General features: G+C 40.9%; 1 protein-coding gene across 1 annotated transcript in view; it reads right to left on the reverse strand.

Moving 5' to 3' along the window:
* The window catches only part of LOC149469252 (carboxypeptidase B-like), a 31,562-nt gene extending 11,650 nt beyond the window's left edge, over nucleotides 1-19,912 (reverse strand). The window contains exons 1-8 of the mRNA XM_089669549.1: nucleotides 19,812-19,912; nucleotides 19,641-19,716; nucleotides 7,156-7,280; nucleotides 5,307-5,403; nucleotides 5,124-5,225; nucleotides 2,093-2,194; nucleotides 1,311-1,421; nucleotides 1,135-1,225 (exon numbers count right to left, since the gene is read on the reverse strand). Coding sequence (XP_089525675.1) covers nucleotides 1,135-1,225; nucleotides 1,311-1,421; nucleotides 2,093-2,194; nucleotides 5,124-5,225; nucleotides 5,307-5,403; nucleotides 7,156-7,280; nucleotides 19,641-19,716; nucleotides 19,812-19,912 — 805 coding nt within the window. The remainder of the gene's footprint in view (nucleotides 1-1,134; nucleotides 1,226-1,310; nucleotides 1,422-2,092; nucleotides 2,195-5,123; nucleotides 5,226-5,306; nucleotides 5,404-7,155; nucleotides 7,281-19,640; nucleotides 19,717-19,811) is intronic.
* Between the last annotated feature and the right edge of the window lie 890 nt (nucleotides 19,913-20,802).

Here is a 20,802-nt window from a genome sequence, read left to right on the forward strand (position 1 = left end):
TATGATTATTTATTAAATTATAATTTATGATTTCGTGTTTCAAATTTTATCATACCCGGGATGTTTACTAGACTCTTGTTCGGCCAGATTTCAGTGAGTTATTCGTAAAAATTACAGGCCTACAATAAAAAAACGACATATTTCCATGCAAAAAAATGTACCACTTTGAGCACAGTAATACTGACATAATCATACCGCTAGGAAGGTTAAAGAGAGTCTGAGACTTTCCTTAAAAGGATCGGGTATGGTGTAAGTTAAAAAACAAACCTCCATGCTGCAGGATGCAGCTGTCCAATTCTAGCTCTAAGACTGAGAACTGAGCAATCACATGAATAAAGCACATCTTAACACCACAATACCATCCACAGGCCAATGGAGGTGGTGAGACATATAATCAAACATTTAAAAATGTCCCAAAGACACATCTGTGTTAGGGATTCTTCTTTGGCAAAGCTATAACTGTTATTCTAAACACATTACAGGTCAACTCTTCACAGCGCCACTAGGGAATCACCTGCAAAACTGATGATAGGTCATAATCTATCTCTAAACCTGTGAGCCAGAGTGGAGAGGTGTCAGGTTGAATCAAAAACATAAAATGATACAAAAAAAACCACCAAGGCAACTATTCTCATTCCTGGCCAGGATAAGGATAAGACCAACCAAGTCAAAGTTTAACCCCAGTCAATCTAATCCTTAATAAACCCACGCCCAATTGGCATGTGAGATGTTAGTACGTGTTCAAGATCCTTCGATCGGGCAGGACACTACTCCTAATTGGCTTACCTGGGATGATGCATTTAGCCCTACCACACAGCCACCAATATCTGGAAGCCCAGACAACAACTCCCTCTCTCAGAACACACCAAAACTATACCTAGGTACTTGACTGACTGTGTACTTTATAATGTTATCATGTTTTGAACTGTAACAGGGGAGGGAGTGAATGATGTGTATTTATAAAGTTCTGTGTATCCCCATTTTAAGAAAATGTTAAAGCTTTTCTGCTTGAAGAACTTTAAGAGATAGCAGGAGGAGCTGGAATAGGAAGTTTGTGTGATTAATAAAGATGGTGATTTGTTAACAGTCTGTCAGCATTGTTGAGACAAAATAGATAGTCGCTAAGAAACTTACTGCCCCATGCTGCAGCAAAATTTCTGTTTGGATCAGTTCCAAGGCAGGGTGTGTTATTGTTGAGGGAGCGTGTTTTTCTCCACATACGGTCCTGTACCAAATACAACAGTGTTTAGTCATTATGAATTATGCATATATGTAATTTTTTTTAACAATAAACACAAATTTCAACTTACATTTGTCCAGGAGTATGCATAGCCATCAACATTTAGGACAGGAAGAACATAGAAATCCAGATTGTTAAGAAGGTTGGTAAATTGTGGATCAGAGCCATAAGAATTAACAGCCTTTTATTCACAAAAAAAGACATACCAAGTTAGAAACATACCTAGATTTGTGTAATATTTATGCATTCTTAGATAACTGAAACATGAATTATACGAGGGATACATTGCACTCCTGAATCCACAAGTTAGCAATTTGCATTTAGAAATTAAAGAGGAACTTCTCCCTGGTTAAGACAATGAAAGTCAGCAGCTACAAATACTGTAGCTGCTGACTTTTAAAAAACAGTTACTTACCGGCCCATAGAGTGCAGCATGGTCTTTCCAAGAGCTGATACTGCTTAAGGCTGTGGAGACCTTATGCTGCCATCTTGGATTTGGGAGATGGCTGAGACTTCCTGTTGAGTCACAGCCAGGTCCCCACTTTGCATATGCAAGATCACGTGGTGCAGAAAGACCGGTCCTGCAGCCTTTTGGGATGGGTTATCCCAAGAGGATGTGGGCAGGGGAAGGGGGTGCAGCCCAAGATGATGTCCACCTAAGGAAGTTGGAGCGAGTACCTGTCAAAAAAAGTTACCCGATTCCAGGAAAAAAAAAACAAACACCTTCAAATTTATAAGTGGCCGGGTAGGGGGGGATGGTTAGGGGGGTGAGGATGAGCAGTACTTTCAGTTTTGAGTATATGTTTGAATATTTCAAATGCTAATTTAAAGAAATATATAAAAAGAGCTAACCTCCTTTACAAACCACTGACAGAATGCAGGCGTGATCCATTCTCTGGCATGGAATCCACAATCCATGAAGATGGCATTTTTACTGGCACCAGCTTTTCCAACCTTAAAAATAAATGCATGCATACATAATTGCAATATAATAAGTGATGTTTTTACATGTAGTGCTTACACCCAGAGGGAGTGCTGAGAATATACCCAGGTCTCCCACAATAGTATAGAGGCTGCCAGTCACAAGCACAGTTCCATACTAACAATTCAGACTCAGTCTAGAGGATGTCTTAGAATTTATTGCTGAATAAATTGAACAGGAGAGGGGTTTAGGATCACAGGATACTCCAAAACGATAATAGCAATAACAGGAGAAAAGCTAATCTTCTCTAAGCAGCCCTTTCCTGGAAGCAACAGGGGATGGCCAGTATATCTAGGGCTCTATAAGAGTAGTCCCAGTCCATATAGCAACCTCTGGCACTTAGTTCCCTTTTAGCACTTGCACATACAAGACTCTACAACAAGGTCTTTACTCACAATGTCCCAGAAGCTGTCTGCCACCCAGCATTCACAGGTAGATCCTTAATGAGGGAGATAAAACACCCTTCTCCAGACCAGGACTTCAGGACACTGCCCTCCAGCAAGTATAATCCTTTAGAAATCTACCCCATACTCTCAGTCCGCCTCCTGCTGAGACCCAGACTGCAATTTCCATCTCATTAGCTATCTCCTAGGGGCATCAGAACTGGAAACCCTTCATGGAGAGGAAAGAATACTCTGGAAAATCCTTCCAAACATTTATCATCTCCCCATCCACCTTCTGGATGCCTCCTTCCAGACACTGGGTCAAGCATGATAAATATTCATAACTGGAGGGTTTACCCTCTTGCTCTATCATCTGAATGCTTTTTACCAGATACTGGCAAGAGAAATCAATCACCAAGCTTAGAAATCCCTCACCAGGCAAAAATAATAGATTGCTGCTCCACTGACTGCAGTGAAGCTAAAAATTAAATTTAGCCTAACAGTCTAACTAGAGGAGGGCGCTACATACATTTAACTGACAAGTACATGTGCTGTTTTATTCTTTGGACATTTGTGTGGTATTATAAAAGGAATAAAGAAGCAAGCGCTATCCTGTCAGCATCTGTACACTCAAGGCAACCAACAAAATCCTTAATAGAACCAGAACAAATGGACAATAGTTGAAATAAATTGAAAGAAATGAGCAGTGCACGTGGAAAAATGAATATGTCCAAACTATGCGACTAAGTGAACATATAATAATTATAATATGAAAAATTATATAAAATCTGTACTGGTGACTAAAAAATTGCTATAATAGTCCCCACAACTTCAATCAGTGCTTGTGCTTCGTATTTAATAGAAGGAATGCGCACTCACCAGAATGCCAGAGCAAGGTGGATGGATGGATGAGCAAGAGTGTGGTCAGACAAGCCGAGTCGGTAACCGTGGGAGTGGTGCGGTACAAAGCAGCGGGCAGAGAATGGTCGGGTTACACACCAGGTCAGCAACAGAAGATCAGGTCCAATAGGGGGCATCCAGGAGGGAGGTCAGGCAAGACAGGGGTCAGAGCAGGAGAGTACAGCAAAGTCAGGAACAATCCGGGTCAGCAACAAACAAGAATCACGGTCAACAGGATCAGGAACACAGGGAGACCAAACGGCAATTCATGTCAGCGCCGGGCGACTTAAATATCGCGCCCTGCGCTGTCATTTGTGCCAGGCGCGCACCCGTGGCTCCGCCGCAGCTGGCCAGGACCTAGTGCCCGTACACTAGCATGAACGGGCACAGTGTGCCTGCGCCGAGCCGCGGATCATGGCGGATCGTGACAGGGAGCCTCCTGTTTACCCTGTGTGAGCTGTAACCACCCATCCCTAAAAGGGAACTCTGGACACCCCAGGAACATCAACACCTAAGTCCCTGGACCCTACCCATTTTAAGAGGGACCCTTTTCTACCTATTGGCCCAGATGACTACCTTGATGATGCTGGGATAATATACAATGCACATTAATAGTGCACATCTGGTGAGTGCATATTCCTTCTATTAAATACAAAGCACAAGCACCGACTGAAGTTGTGGGGACTATTATAGCAATTTTTTAGTCACCGTTACGGATTTTATATAATTCTTCATATTATAATTATTATATGTTCACTTAGTCGCATAGTTTGGACATAATCCTTTTTCCACGTGCACTGCTCATTTCTTTCAATTTATTTCAACTATTGTCCATTTGTTCTATTGATGCTTGCAGTATTTTTCTGACATATAGTCCATTTATTCTTATGATTACTTTTAGCTCTGCACTATTTTATTTGTGTGGTATTACAGTCCCACTATAAGTTGCTGTTCAATGCCATTACAGGTTAAAAAAAAAAATCCAGTATATATACCATAGTTTGTAGACGTTATAACTTTCACACAAACCAATCAATATACACTTATTTTTGTTTACCAAAGACATGTAGCAGAATAAATTTATGAAGAAATTACTTTTTTTTTTAACTGAATATGTTTTAGAGCAGAAAGTAAAAATTATTGTTTTTTTTTAATTTTCGGTCCTTTTTTTGTTTATATAATAAAGAATAAAAAACCCAGTGGTGATCAAATACCACCAAACAAAAGCTCTATTTGTGTGAAAAAAATTATCTAAATTTCATTTGGGTACAGTGTTGCATGAGTGTTGCCAATTAAAATAGTGCAGTGCTAAATAAAAAAAATGTGCTGTCATGAAGGGGGTAAAATCGTCCACAGCTCAAGTGGTTAAAGGATGCTGCTATCACTGATCTCCTTTTAAAAATGCTAGTTGCTGGGCTTTCTCTGGCAGACGACATTCAGAATTTCTGATCTGAATACTTGTCCAGGTCAGTTGCTCAGAAAATATAGAAGCTTTTGGGTTAGCAAGACAGACAACTAGCAGTAAAAGAAAAAAAAGTATAACATTGCAAGGCTAAATATTTTTTCAACTAGGCAGGAGCTCTAGTTTAAATATTGATACATTTGAGGATACGGTTACCTTAAGCAAATAAATAGGCCGTCCCTCGTAGGAGGTTCCAATCTGTGAGCGGGTGACAAGGTCTGGGTTCTGTGCTGCAATGTTTGCAGTCCAGGCATAAATCTAAAGTGGAGACAATAGCTATAAAATATTTTTCAAAAAGTGTTTCCATGAAAATGTATTACAACCAAATTGTAGCCTTACCATTTCAAGGTCATTGTACTTGTCATAGCTATGTACAGAGCGAGCATTGCTGGTAAATTGGTTGTCAATGGCTATCTGAACATCGTCCATCATAACCCTGCACAGAAACAGACCAGTATGTCATATTGATGTCAGTACTATAATACAGTATGTTTGATGATGATATACACTTTTAAATCACTTGTAAACCACACTAATTTCTTTTTAATCAAAAGAATGAATTAAAAAATGTTTGGTGTAAAATCTACATTATATTGCTCATTTTACCATACAAATCTAAAATGGTTAAAACTGACTTTTCAGAACTAAGAGAACAGGACATGCATTTAAAAAAGGAATATTTTACTCAGCTGTGAATAGTTTTTAATCTAATGATAAAAGCTGATATATAATGGATCACATTGCATTATTGCTATTTGATAAAATAAGCCATTTGACGCCAAGTGCTTGTTAAAAGAAGAAAGCAAAACAAAAACCCATACTTTATTTCCCCAGGCTATGTTGTAAAATGCAACTGAAAACTGTGTCCCTTTTATTTCTGGTGTTCAGACTAGAACTTGCCAGCTTCTACATTTTACCTCCTTATCTTATTATAGGACCCAGAACATAATACCATAAATCAGATTCTTACAAATGCACATTACACATTAGGATGGGTGAGCATATTAAAAAAGAAAAAATCAAAATGGATTAAAAAAAAAAGGAATAGTAAAACATTTTTCTATAGATTTCCTTGGAGTAACTGGGACCAAACTGGTGCCATCTGCTCTTTATATAGTAATGTAAATAGGTTTTAAAATAAAACCTTTGCCTGTGTATTATATGTACTCTATATGAAAAGTCATGATGTGCACATATGTAGCCTATACCTCTGGTTTTAGTGATTATTTTGTCATGCAGTTTTGAGAAAAAGTAATATTTGACAGGTTCACTTTAAGTGTTCATTAGAAGAGTTTCCTTCATACATTTGCCATAGAGACTTAGTCATTTTTAGCTATGCAATTGTTTCGTATGTTTACACAAAGTGAAGGTTGTTTTTATGTAAAAGTATTTAAAAGTAATGTCTATCTGAGCAAATAAATGTAATGATCTGGAAATAGATGAAAGGAACAAAATAAACATAACCTATAACTAGTATTCTTTCTCCAGTGTTTCAGAGCTGCACTGAACACATAGAGCATAATTTGGCCTTAAGTTAATATTTGTGAATATTTTCTGAGCATGGTAGCAGAGAGGGGAGCATATGGAGAATGCATACACTGCATCTCCAGGGCTTGGGTTTAAAGTTTGGGATTAAAAAAAAAAAAAAAAATATATATATATATATATATATATATATATATATACAGTACATATACTTACTTAGGTGGATGCAGCATCGATCCGATGATACATCTGTTCCCTACGAGCTCTAAGACCGAGAACTGAGAGTTCAAAGACCCCCGTGTGGGGAAATATGAGGGGGGAATACATTACACCCCGATCACTCAGTTCTCAGTTTTCTGTGAGCAGAGAGTGGTGACTATCTGTCACCTGCTCTCTTCTCTGCCCCCCGATCCAATCTTTTTAAATATTTGGTCAATGACCTATGGCAAGCATGCAGATAATACATCTTACTTTTCCCCAACTGCCCTGATCTGCATACAGTACGTGTTCAAGGTCAGTCCTTGACGAATTACTGAAGACAGTGGTTTAGCAATACAGCCAGGCAACTGGAGCTTCAAGTAGGCAATGAGCAGTTGTCAGGTTAATCAACATTTAATAATATTTTTCACAAAATATACATTACCTAAAATGTTTTTACTATGGCAAATGTCCATAAAGGCAGAGCAGCTTTGATTACACTTACTCAAATGGCATTCCACTGTGAGCAATGAGAGCTTGAACATCATATGCTGTGTCATATTCAGCCCGAAAGTCAGTAGTCTTTCCTTCTTCAAGAAGTGATACTGAGTCAGGAACCCAAAAATCCAGCTATGACAAAAGAGAGTAGATAGGAAGGACAGGAATATTGAAGCTGATGACTGCTAGTTTCAATCACCTATAGGTTTATTTTATCTCATAGCACTGCAGTAGAGAAAAACATTGTTCTATATAAATATACTGTATATGTGTAGTAGTACTAGGTTGCAGATCTTGCTTTTAGAACTCCTAAGATATATATAGAGGTAAAAACCCAGTAAGGGGTTCAGTTAGTAAACATTCAAATCTCACTTTTGGGCAGGGTTAGCACTAAGTGCAAGACACTCATCTCTCTTTATTCATCTGTTTATATGCATATAAAATATTTGAATGAAAAAGCAGGATGCAATCAGCTCAGTCCATGACTGTCCATCCAGTTTCATCAGATCATAATGTACCTGGAAACATTTAAGGCCTTACACCCTCCCCAAACATAACAAAAGATAACAGGTTCAGAGAACTGTCACTCTTCTCTTCCGCTGCTTCTCTTCAGGCTATCTTTGTCCTCCTTTTGGAAGACTGTCACTCTTTTCTTTCTTAGCTCCTCTCCAGGCTCTTCTTCTGCTCCCCTTTTGGAAGACTGTCACTCTTTTTTTTATAAGCCTCTCTGCAAACTCTACCACTGTCTCCCTTTTGAAAGATTGCCACTTTTCTCTTTCTGAGCTTCTTTTCAGGCTCTGCCCCGTCTGCCTTTTGGAATACTGTCAGTTTTCTTTTCCTGAGCTCTTCTCCAGGCTCTCCATATCTATCCTTATGAGAACCTGTTACACTTCTCTTCCTGATCTTCTTTCTAGGCTCCTCTCTTGTACCCCTTTTGGAAGACTGTCACTATTCTTTTCTTTAGTTCTGCTCCTCTCAAGGCCTCCCCCCCATGAGTGACCTATTTTAACTTTCTCAGTCCTACATTGCATCAGGCTGCTTGTGGGTACATTGATGTGCACTGGCAGGTACAATGCAGCTGGTGTGTCAAACATAGTCCCACCATGAGGCACGCTAAGGCAAATTGATTTTGGCCCCCTGAGTCCTGCAGTGCATCAGGACCTGGGCACCTTGCAGCTTTTGAGGTCAGTACAATGATTGTGCATGTCTATAGCATGGGTTGGGGTGGATAGTGGACCACTACTGCTGCACAGACTTAGAGGGAGAGTTGGGAAGAGCAGAGTGCATGACTAAATGATGCTTCTGTGGGCAAAATCTTATTTAGAAGGAGGAAAGTGACCTAATGTCACAGTACTATCACTTTACTTGTCTAATGTGCTAACTAGAGCTGCTGCACCTGTCCCCTCATGTTGCTTAGCAACTTTTAGCTTGCAAGATACCATAGTAATAAACTTTGAAGCTGCTCCAAACAGGATAGATTTTAAATTTACATTGGTTCAGCCTGGTTTCATCTATACCTTTATATTTTGCATCTGCAGGGCTGCTGTAGATGCAGACATTCACTATGGTAGCCTGTGCTCCATATAGCCAGTGCTGGTCTCTTCCAGGTTTTAGGGAATCAGAGAAAAGAGAATGCATTGCATTCATTGAAAAAATACAGGTTGTTCTCTGAATGGTGGAAGTGCCAATCAAACAATCCCCTGTGTTGAGTACAGGGGCGGACTGACCATTTGGAAACTCGGGCACTGCCCGAGGGCCCGGGGTCAGTAGGGGGCCCCATGAGATGCCCCTGGTACATTTTTCATAGGCTTTTTTGAGTTTGGGCAAGGACACAGGGGCCCCATGATCCCCTATTGCCCGGGGGCTCCATGAGTTGTCAGTCCGCCCCTGATTGAGTATATAGATGGAAGGTGACTCATGCAGCACTTGGAAGAGACTAGTGCAGACCATATGTAACATTGCTTACTAATGTGAATTTCTTCATCCCCACCAGCCTTTTGGACGTGAGCTATAAAGAAACAGATGTAACAAGGTTTGACCAATGCCCGGAGTTCACTTTTAAAGAACAGGCCTTCAGAGTGGTAGAACTCAATGCAGGCTGTCCTGGTAGGTTCTTTACTGCTTTTACAGAGTCAGTTCACACTTTCAGCTCACATTTGCACAATAGAAAAATGCAGGTCAAAGGAGACCCTTAGCTTTTTCCAGTGATCTTGAGGGCATACTGTAACCGTTGCTAAGCCCTGCACCTGTTCCTTACGGGCACACTAAAATGCCAGGAGGAATGTACTGAACCTAGACAGCTCTCTGTGCAAGGAGCCTAAAACACATAGAACAGACATTTATTTATATACCATTATGTTGCGTGGCATGGTTAAATATATTTTTATATCTCATTCAGTTACCATTTTTTTCACGAGAGAGTGTTGTGGGGTTGCTGGTTAGTGAGCTGCCTTTGGACATTGTGAGTAGGATCTTTTGCCTAGAGCTTCAGGTGTGCAGGTGTCAGGCTCCGCCCAACGGGATCTCTAGTGGTCCACAGAAAGGGATTCCCCAGGACCCGGAGTCTAAGTCCCAGTCTGCCTTTTCACCAGAGCCCCTGATGGTGGGGATGGACTTGGTGCAAGACTGGAACCAGGTCGCGACCCCTGGGTGCACCCAACTATGGTAGAGGGGTCCCGCTGAGGGTATGTGCCCGGGATGAGCCTGCTGTGAAGGGGCTGACCGTTCCAGGTCTGAGCGGGATGGATGGATGACCACCAGGAGCGAGCGTGGTCAGACTAGCCGGGTCGGTAACAGTGGGGACAGGTGCAGTACCAAGCAGCAGACGAAGAGTAGTCAGGTCACACGCCGGGTTCAGTAACAGAGGGTCCAAATAATAGTAACGACAGGCAGAGGAATGGTCAGGGACGAGCCGGGGGTCAGAGCAGGAGAAGGTCAGCATAGATCAGAACAGGCAGGGTCGATAACAAGGAACGCACTTACAGGAACACAGGAACAGGAACATGACCTTGCGGCAATGAGGACATTGCCTGGCCAGTTTAAATAGCGCGCCCTGCACCGTCATTGGTGCCAGGTGTGTGCCCGTGTGCGCGAGTGCGTATGCGCTGCCGCAATTGCCGCTGCGGATGCCCAGGTCCTAATGCCCGCATGTTGATGTGCCTGGGCGATCTGCGCATGCGCAGATTCGCGCGCCGCAGCGAAGACCGGGATTCCTGACAGCAGGTGCCTTGAGTGTCAGATACCAGAGGTTGCTACAAGGACTGTGACTGCCTGCATAGAGTCTCAGAATAGCTAGCTGTCCCTTCTACTTCTAGTATTGCTGGAGGCAACTACTGAAAGGCTAAATACTGCTGAGACAGAACTTTGATTGAGAAATTGTCCTCTAATACCTGCGTTTGTTTTTGAATTATCCTACACCCTCTTTCCTCTTCTCTCCTGCATTCAAATACTGCAATAAAGCTTCAAAAAGTGACCCATAGCTTGAGTTTTATTGGTGAAACTGGGACAGGGGCTGTAGCCTCTTAATGTTATTTGCAATGGCTCCTTTGGGGTGAGCAATACGTATGAATTCCATTTATTATTTTAACATACCTTAATTTATATATTTCTCCATATTTAAATGTAGAGCAAGCTTTACAGCAAATGTGACAAGTTGGAACAAACCTAATGTCAATAAAAAATATTTTTTGTAATAATGGTCCTTTAATACTGCATGTGTTCATATCTATTGTGTGATTATCTATGTAGACATCCCTATGTACTGCATACACAATGTCAGGAATTAAGGCTGGAGGAGTCAGTATTTCCCAGGGACAACCCTGCAGTTTCTGTACAACTCCTACATGTTCATAGATAATTAAAATGTCATTGTGCCATTCCACATTTCCTGCAGTGGAGGTTTTATACAGCTCAGCAGTTTAATTGCATTAACTATTCACGTACATATAAAGGGTAAAATCAATAAACTATATTGTGTAGGTTTCAGAATACTAAGTATTAAATGATTCTTGCAAGTTTTGTTATGCCATCAGTTTATGATTATGGTTTAGCTCAGATGAGAATTATTTGTGCATATCTCATACACATTTTTACAAGCACTCTTGGAGCTTTTTTGTAAGCTGTGCTTGGCATGAGTAGCTAAGCATGGCAATATTACAGAATGTACCGAAGACAGTAAATACAGAAAGATTTTTAAGGACATTGAAGCAGTCAACATATCATATTAACAGGGAATGCATTTAAACACATTATTAAATATAAATCAATAGATTATATGATGTTGAGATTTGCAGCTCTGCCAAAAAAAATCAAGAGTTGAAAGAAGTTTGTATTAGGGGTATAGACCGGCTTCACCCCTATGCGTTGTGATTATTGTGAATTTCAGTGTCATTTATTTTAAATGAAACTCCAACACAGTAATGGAATGTACATCTGATACTAATGCATTACCAAGTCAACACATGATGTGAAAAATAGTGCAGGTGCTCTCTCAGGTCCCATAAAAATATCATAATAAATATCCTGAATGGTTATTATTACTGATTAAAAGACCCCCACTTTCGGCAATTGACTACTATGACAGTGCAAGGGCTTAGAATCTACATTAATGTACATTGAGAATTAAGATCTTATATCTGATATTCCGAAAAAAGACTGGTGAACTACAGAGGACAGACTATGGATCTAGAAACTGAAAGTTAGTAAATTCCCTGCGCTGCTGCTCCCACTTTCCCTGACCAGTTGACAGTTTTTATCCACACCATTGGACCTTTGTAGTTAATGACTACGCTGACAGCTTTCTTGCTACCTGGTCTTAATTTCAGCATAGTTAGATAAAAGCATATGTAAACACATTTCATACTTCTGATATATGACTGCTGTACCATGAACAAAAACGTATTCTGTTCTCTTTGTATTTCTTCCTTTGTGTAAAATCCCTGGATTTCCTGCCAGTTTCTCTACTTTCCTATTACAAACTGACTACACTAAACAGGAGAGCACAACATGGTCGGTTCTCTGGGTATACTGGGAACTCAGCCTCCTCTCCTCCAATGATCAAACTTTTCCTGACATGCCCCCCCCCTCCCTGCACAGCCTTTCACTGGGAAAATGCTACTCCCGCAGCTCCTTATGCAGCTGAGAACAGAGGGAATCTGACCACATGAAAAAGGGAGGAAAATATTTATATTTTGTTTATATCTATACACAAATGTTTTGCATTTAATTTCTATTTTACACTGAATGGGTTGCTTTGCAAGGTGAGGGTTTGCAATCACTCTAAGATTTATTTAAAAGAAACTTCATCTGAGCTATCTAAAGTTTATTGATAACCCCTTAAAATGTTCTTGTATGTAAATAAAAAAACTTGTAAGCAGAATCCCTTTTAGGGTGACCCTGCCCTGTTTCCTAATTGGTGTTAGCCTCCTTTCAAAAGGGGTGAATGGGAAGAAGAAGGCTTGGAGTTCCCCTACATGTGGCAGCAAGGTGCCATGAGCATTTTCCCCTTGGCAGGCCTTGTTTGGCTTATGAGTACCTTCAGGGTATGGAGGTGAAAAGATATAGCTTAGAAACTGAATGCTGACTGGCAACCCTTATTTGTAGAATGTGTACAAATGTTATCTGCAAGATGTTTTTTAAGATTGGGACGTGCTGTGATATTCTTATAATAGTAAATAGCTGTAAACGTAAGATACGAGTGGAAATTCGTTATTGAGGAGAGGGATCTGGATCCCTGTTATAGGGCTCGGACCTGCTATGTATTTATGAAGACAAGATGGCGGAGCCTCCACTGAAGGTAGGAGAGTCAGCGAACCCCAATCCCCTTGTGTTCCGTGAGGTTACAGTAGGATGTCCCTAGGCCAGCATATATTGTGTTGCTGAGGACCAGTTCATGGAATCCAGCATTGGCCTTCTGGCGGCCCAAACATCTTCTTTCTTTGCTATAGTGTTGCCATCTTGGATGTATATGCCACAAATGCACAGACACGCCGCAGGCCACTGCCAGGCTTATTGGACCCTACAGAGCTTTTCATCACATCTGTGCATGTGCAAAGTTTCTCAAATGCCCCCCACAAAAGCACAGGTGCACCACTCTTCTATTTCAGACCACATATACCAGCAGAGACCTGCTGCTTTCTGCACAGATGCACAAGAAACTATAGACTTGTAGCATGTCTGCACATGTGTGAGATTTACGCAGCTTTTGGGCTTTACCCATCATTCATACCTAGACGAGGATGCAAAAAGAGAACTATAAAAAGGGTTTCTTTTTGTTTAAATAGTTTTTATTCCATTTGTGTTAGAGGAAGGGGGGTGAGGTAGATGAAAAGAAGTTATTGTATTGGGTGAAGATCCTCTTTAAGTTATTGGAGGAGGGAAGATTATGAAACACATCAGCATCTCCTCCATTTACGGAACGCCTTGCATTCACAGTAAAGAACGCAAGACATTTTCAGAATGGCCAAGCTGCAAGAGCAACCCACTGTAATTTGGGTATGCCAGGTGCAACTGTAAGTTTCAGAGCTAAGCATTCAGCACTGACTGTACTATACTCAGGGAATGAACATAAGAATGTTATATAAAGCAGCACCTGTTGTTGATAGAACTCTCAGCCATATTGTGCCATACTCCTGGCCATTGGCCCACCCCTGACATTCATGGCTGTAGGCCTTAATATTTATGAGTTAAGATGTCCCCCAAAAATGCATTTTCCACACTTTACTGTAACTTTACAGCTTCACAAAGCTTTCCGTGACATCTGACATCACTTTTGACATACTATCAGAATTCTTGGTGCTATACACAGTAGTAGAAATTCTGTAATTGTCATTTATGTGCAGAGTGCAAACACACGTTTTAGGGCCATCTTCTCCTTAGTCCTCCATTCCACCTAGGGAGCACCACAGAGTTGGGAACACTTTCTTGTGTTTACAAAGTCCACAGCATTAAGCTTCCTTCACCATGTCACAGGACTCGCAGCTGAGGGTCAGGGGGATGAACGTGCTTTCCATAGTATACCTGTCTCTTCCCAATGTACCTTCTAAAGCTCTGTCCTGCTGGGCTTGTTCCCAGGTGGAACATGCTTTCCCAGACTTCCACCACTACTGACAAATGCTGTTCAACTTTGTAAAGGGCCTTTAGGTCAGTACTGCAGAAAACTACATCTTGACAGCTCTGGGGTGTTTGGTTCCCATGCCCTGTCTATCCTAGGCTCCACCCACCACTGGCATTTATGTGGGCACTAAACCAATCCCACCCATTTCATCACTAGAGGAGTGATTTCTCTAAAAGGGGAGCTAACACCTAAAAATAACCCTCCTTTTATTATGCTAAATAGGAACAGAGCCACCAAGTGGCATGCAAGCTAACTGCACCTGCCAATATTTAGACTTGATATTATCTTGGATAACACAGAAAAGTTGGTGACATTGTACTCCCACATAATGTATTGATTTACATTTAATAACTTTGTGTTTTATTGTAAAATGTCTTGATTTACATTTGACATCTTTGTGTTTCATCATAAAATATACTTGGTTAATAGGAGATATGCTGACAGCTTGAAGCTTACAAATACACACCAATGCTGAAGGAGATGATATCATTAGGTTCATAGACTTACCTATGACTCACATTTTCCTTTATTGGAATACCAAGACAATAGAATGACACGCCAGAAACAGAGATTAGTACTAAAATATAATACAGCTTTATACTGGTGTGCCAAAGTTTAAATACTCTTGTCTGTCTCCATCATGGACATGCTAAATATTAGCAGTGTCCTAGGGTCAAGGAACATGCATTCCTCACTTGTTTTACTTAAGAAATTCTCATAAATATCCTCTTGTTTATTATTAACCATTTTGATATGTCTTCCAACATCTAATGTGACTTGATCTGTAACTGGTATAATTTTTTGCCACATTGATATTATATATATTCACATGTATTCCTGCACATGGCTGAACAGAGGTTGTACAGCATGTAGAACCTGCATAATGACATCCCCGGGACCCACTGCTGCTGTGTACAGCCACCCATTAAAATGAATAGGAAGAGGTGGCTGTACTGTACGTGGTCATGTGCCGGGATTCAGGTAAAACATCCACATGTCTACTAATGTATGGTCGGAACACAGATATTGTGTGTTTGGAGCATGCATCAGTGCACATACAGGTACTTTACACAAACCCTGGTGTGCAGCTGACTTACCATTGGTCTTAATGGGCAGCTGCATTTTGTGGCAGCAGGTCCCAGGGCAGGCAATGCATAAGCTGATCTAAGATGATGCTTGCCCCATATCTGCACACACTATCATTTGGCCATACAATCTCTGTACAATCAACTTTAGATTCGCCAAACTATTTTATATGAAGACCTACATGAACTATTCAATCAATTTGTATCCAACTGCTAAAAAAAGAAAGGGGGGGGGGGTCAGGAATGAGTTTTAAAGGAGGAAGCACTTTATGAGATGAATAGGATGACTGCTGCTCTGTGACAATGATGTGGAGTAATACTAAAAATACTAAATAAAATACCATGATATTATCAAATACAATAGTTCTAATCGTTTAGATTCCTTAACCTCTTAATGACACAAGTAAACCATCTTAAGCCTGAACCCAGTTTTTCAACTTTGGCACATTAGTAAAATTGTACACAGCTTTGCAGTTTACTATGAAGTGAACTATGTCTCACTTTTTTAAGGGTGGATTGTTACTTCATTTAGAGGTACAGTAAATGTTAATTGATATCTCCTGATTTTTATTATTACAGAAAAAAACAGCCAAAAATAATTAAAAAAAACTTGTAAAGCTTGATTTATATTTCTTGCAATTACTATGGCCCACGACCAAAGCAAAAACCCTAAACAAATTCTCCTACTCCTGACACGCATTAGGATACCACATATGTGTGCATTATTTGTTGCTTGTACCTATTGTAGGGTCATAAAATAAAAGTGTGTATTTTTGTTTTGTAGCACCCTCCCAGACTAGAAAAATTTAGTGTTTGGCTTGCTCTGTAGCCAGAGGAGCTGGATTTGATTGTTTGGGTCAGATCATGATATCCCAGGTGGTGAGATTGATTGTTTCCTCCTGTCTATGTTGAGAACCTTCCAGATTTCAGGTAAGGAAATTTAAATCTCTCACCTGAATATTTATTACCCTCTGACCAATCCCTGGGGAGGTGTGCCCAGTAGTTAATTGGAGAGGGGGTAAATAGGTTGGAACCTGTTCAAACTTGTTCATCCCCTGGAGGAAGGAGGATGGTGTGTGCTTCATGGGGCTTCTAAGCCCTGGAGCCTTCCCGATGGGCTGCTGGACTAGTGCCTCTCCTGGATAGAGTCCATGACCTTGCTTCTACTGCAATTCATGAGAAAAGCCCAATCTCCTGAGCTGCAGTTTATCTATGGTCCCCAGCTGTGGATGTTAAAAACTGTTCCAGTGTGCCTAGTATGCTTTTCTATCTTGTTATCTTCAGCTGCAAGAACCTAGACTGCTCCACTCTGCTCCTAATAACTGGCAACACCTATCTTGTGGTCATCAGCTGCAGGAAACTTAGACAGTTCCAGTCTACTTTGATACACAGTGTTCTGTCATTCTCCTGACCTACAGCTGGGAGTGAAAGACTGTTGCTACTACCTTGTGGTGAGGTGCCTCTGCTAATTCTGTGCCTAATATTCTCCTGGTCCACAGCTGGGAGTGATAGACTGTGTTTCTGTCACCTAGAGAAGAGTTCTCTGCAAGTTTGTGAGTATCCCATACCCCACTGTCCTCCTAAGTAACAAGTTTCTGCAATAAATTAAAAAGAAGAGACATCCCCTAGACTGATTATTGAGCCAATTAGTGAACTGTTGGTGTGGGCCTGGCTGCTTATGCACTAACCTGGGAGAAGAACCTGTGGTATCCAGGTGCCCTTTTGGGGGTGAGCAATACATGTGGGAACCTGGTCCATGAGTTCCCTTTGTGCATGCTGCCATCACTACCAGCAACTGACAGAAGCATTAAGTGCTGGGGTACTCTGTAGACTTTCTGGTGCATTAGCACACACAAAAAACTGTTGAAATGCTGAACTATTATATGTGTAAAGTATCCTGGGAGGATTGGCTGCCAGGGAGAGCAGCATTTCCCAGGGTTTCCATTGCTGCGTGTGTAGAGTTCACCTGGAATATTGGCTCCTGGGGAGAGGAGCAATTTCAAATGAACTGTAGAGTGGTTAAAATCTCTATTTGTGCAAAATTCTTTTGGAAGAATGTCTGCCAGAAAGAGAGGCATTTTCCAGCGGACTGCAAAGATTTAACAGATGGGGGGGAGAAGCCCACCCCGTGTGGAGCCATGGGTACCAGAGTGGCTAGAAGTGGTGAGGCACATGTGTATGGATGCCAGGAGGTTTGGAGGTTACATGTGTAGTGAGTAAAATGGTGCACATTTGGATGCCATAATGTACCCATATCAAGAGGCATCTGCTGCTGGGGCGTTTAGATCAGCTAATGGAGGTGCAGCGCGGGTCTAGGACTTGCATGGCTGCCATAAATGTGCTCTGGCAGTATACTTCCAGCATTTGGTAGATTAAACTTTACTACTGCTCACTGCTGCGCTTGAGGTGGCTTTGCTACTGTTTATGCTGATATGGACGCCAGATGTCATCTTATGCCTAGTCCTTACTCCTAATCCCTTTGCATACAAAATTGTGTTATTAACATTGCTAATCTATTTTTTGCTTGCCTAGTTACCAATCATATTGGGTGAAAATATATTACATTTGTCTTCACCACATGGTTTGGTGCCTGTTTTATTTTATATAGTGCTACTACTAGGTGCTAAGTATTACCTTGAGTGATTTTCTGTGATATTGTATTTTTGTACACTGTTGTGTTATATGGACTGAGCTTTTTTCAAAAATCTCAAAGCAAAGAACACAGGACCCATCCTAATCAGCGACTCCTATGGGGGTAATGAAACATAAAATAAGTCAGATTGCCTCTGCCAGGCTTTGCGATAACCAGTATGAACAGAGAGCAGGTAGATATATTTGGTTCAGCTGTCACTGACTGCATGACCCAATGGGGTTTATTTACTAAAGCTGGAGAGTCCAAAATCAGACTCCCTTCTGCATAGAAACCAATCAGCTTCCAGGTTTCATTGCCAAAGCTTCATTGAACAAGCTGAGGTTAGAAGCTGATTGGTTTCTATGCAGAAGGGAGTCTGATTTTGGACTCTCCAGCTTTAGTAAATAAACCCCAATGTGACTGGGGTCTGAATGAGGGAAAATCTCTACTCAGGGTCACAAACCCAGCATATATAATTACTGGCCTCCTTTCTGAAAATATTAGTTCCCTGGCAATCATACTGTGCCAAGAACTACAATGCCTTAAAGGGCACAGCTCTAGAAAAAAGAAATAACTGGAGCTCTGACATTATTTTAATTTTCTGTTCCAGGCCAGTGACCGAGAAGATACTGAAGCCAGAAACAGCCAAGCAACTAGTATTTGTAGAAAAAGGTCAGCAATGGCAGCCTGCATAGTTCTTTTATGACAGGTATACTTGAAGTCACATGATATGGTAATGGATGGGGCAGAAGAATACAGAATACACATCTTAGCTCTAGAGTGCTGGGGGTAGCTAAGGTTGTGCTTAAAGGATTAGTTCAAATTTCTGCACTTTTTCCAAATACTCCCCCATGTTTCCTATTACCCCCAGCACAGTGCAAAGCACTGTTAGGATTTTAAAAGCTGCCCCTTTCCCTATGCATATCTCTATGCCCTGCACAGCACATTGGAAGCGTACCCCCAGTGGCCAATTCATACTTGTTCAAACCTTGCCTGTGCACAGTGCAATCTACACCACCCTCTCCCTCTAACAGCTGCAGCTGAGCTCTGCAATATGCAAGGGGTGATGGAAAGCATGGAGGATTTTTTTTTTAAAGAAGTGGAGGTGAACTAACCCTTGGACAGGGGCGGACTGACCATTTGGAAACTTGGGCACTGCCCGAGGGCCTGGGGTCAGTAGGGGGCCCCATGAGATACCCCTGGTACCATTTTCATAGGCTTTTTTGAGTTTGGGAAAGGACACAGGGGCCCCATGATCCCCTATTGCCCGGGGGCCCCATGAGTTGTCAGTCTGCCCTTGAACATTCTGAGTTCCAAACAACATATTTTACTGCATAGTACAATGAAAGAAACTTCAAATAGAAGCTGCCACTGTCTGATTCCTGGTCTGCATACAATATACAGTAGCTTCTCAGTATTTGATGTATTTGCCACAGACTTAGTATGCAATCCAGGAGTCAGAGAGGTAGCATGCATCTGAGGCTTCTCACACTAATACTTTGCTGTATGACAAATTCTGTGTATGTGAATACCTATATATTATATGTGTGGGACCTCCACGTTTTCATGCCATCAGAGTATTTGCTGAAAATATTAACAAGTAGATGTAAATAACTTTATTAAATGTTATGATACATCCTGATTCTGTAACTTTCTCATACCTTTGTCTGGCTGGCTATGGATTTGAGAAATTCCACGTGTTCAATTGTTTGCGGCACTACCCGAAACACTTTATCCCTTAAAAGACATTTTAAAAAATGGCATGATAAAACATGTTATGAGAAAAGATGATTAATGTAAAGTAGATTTGAAGCTACAGTGGTTTTCCTTACCCATTAAAGGTTAGGGGCTCAGCAGACACTACGGCAATACTCGTAATAAGGAGTAAGGTCCACATGTTGGCAAAGCAAGAAGTCAATTGTTGTCTGCTCATTTTATACTCTCTGTTTAGAACGCATGCCACATGCTTCATGAAATATCTGTCTGTGTTTGTGCCTCATTTTTTTTTTTGCTTGTGTTTAATTATAGCCATGACCCTGAACTTTATCACCACACACCTGTGAAAGGTTTCATAGCAAGCATAACATTTGTGAAACATGCCCTGAATAGGGTGTAAAAATAAACTTTATTAACCACTTGCTCTCCAGAGGATTTACCCCCCTTCCTGACCAGGCTATTTGTTGCAAAATGGCACTGCGTTAACTAAACTGACAATTGTGTAGTCATGCAACACTGTATATATATGAAATTTCTGTCCTTTTCTTCCCACAGATAGAGCTTTCATTAGGTGGTATTTGATCACCTGTGTGGTTTTTATTTTTTCCGCTATAAACAAAAAAATATCGACAATTTTGAAAAAAAAAATATATATTTTTAACTTTTTGCTATAAAACATATCCAGTAAACAAATTTAAAATATCAAATTTAGGCATAAATTTAGGTCAAAATGTATCCTGCTACATGTCTTTGCTAAAAAAAATTCCCAATGCATGTAAATTAATTGGTTTACGTGTAAGTTATAGTATCTACAAATGACGATATATAATTTTTTTTAATACTAGTAATGGCGGTGATCAGCAACTTATAGCGGGACTGCGGAGGGCATTCTGACACTGGGGGGGGGACTGACTAACTACTGACATCCCCAGTGAAACCAATACAGTGATCGGTGCTAATAAATAGAACTGAAACTGTACTAATGACACTGGGCAGGAAGGGGTTAACATGTGGGGCGATCAAAGGGTTAACTGTGTGCTGTTTTACTGTGTGCTGTGTGTGTACTTCACTGTAAGCACACTGCTTTGTATGACTGCTATGCAAAGC

The sequence above is a fragment of the Staurois parvus genome, unplaced genomic scaffold, assembly GCF_062004578.1.
Source record: "Staurois parvus isolate SC_StPar_1 unplaced genomic scaffold, SC_StPar_1.0 ptg000078l, whole genome shotgun sequence".
NCBI lineage: Eukaryota > Metazoa > Chordata > Amphibia > Anura > Ranidae > Staurois > Staurois parvus.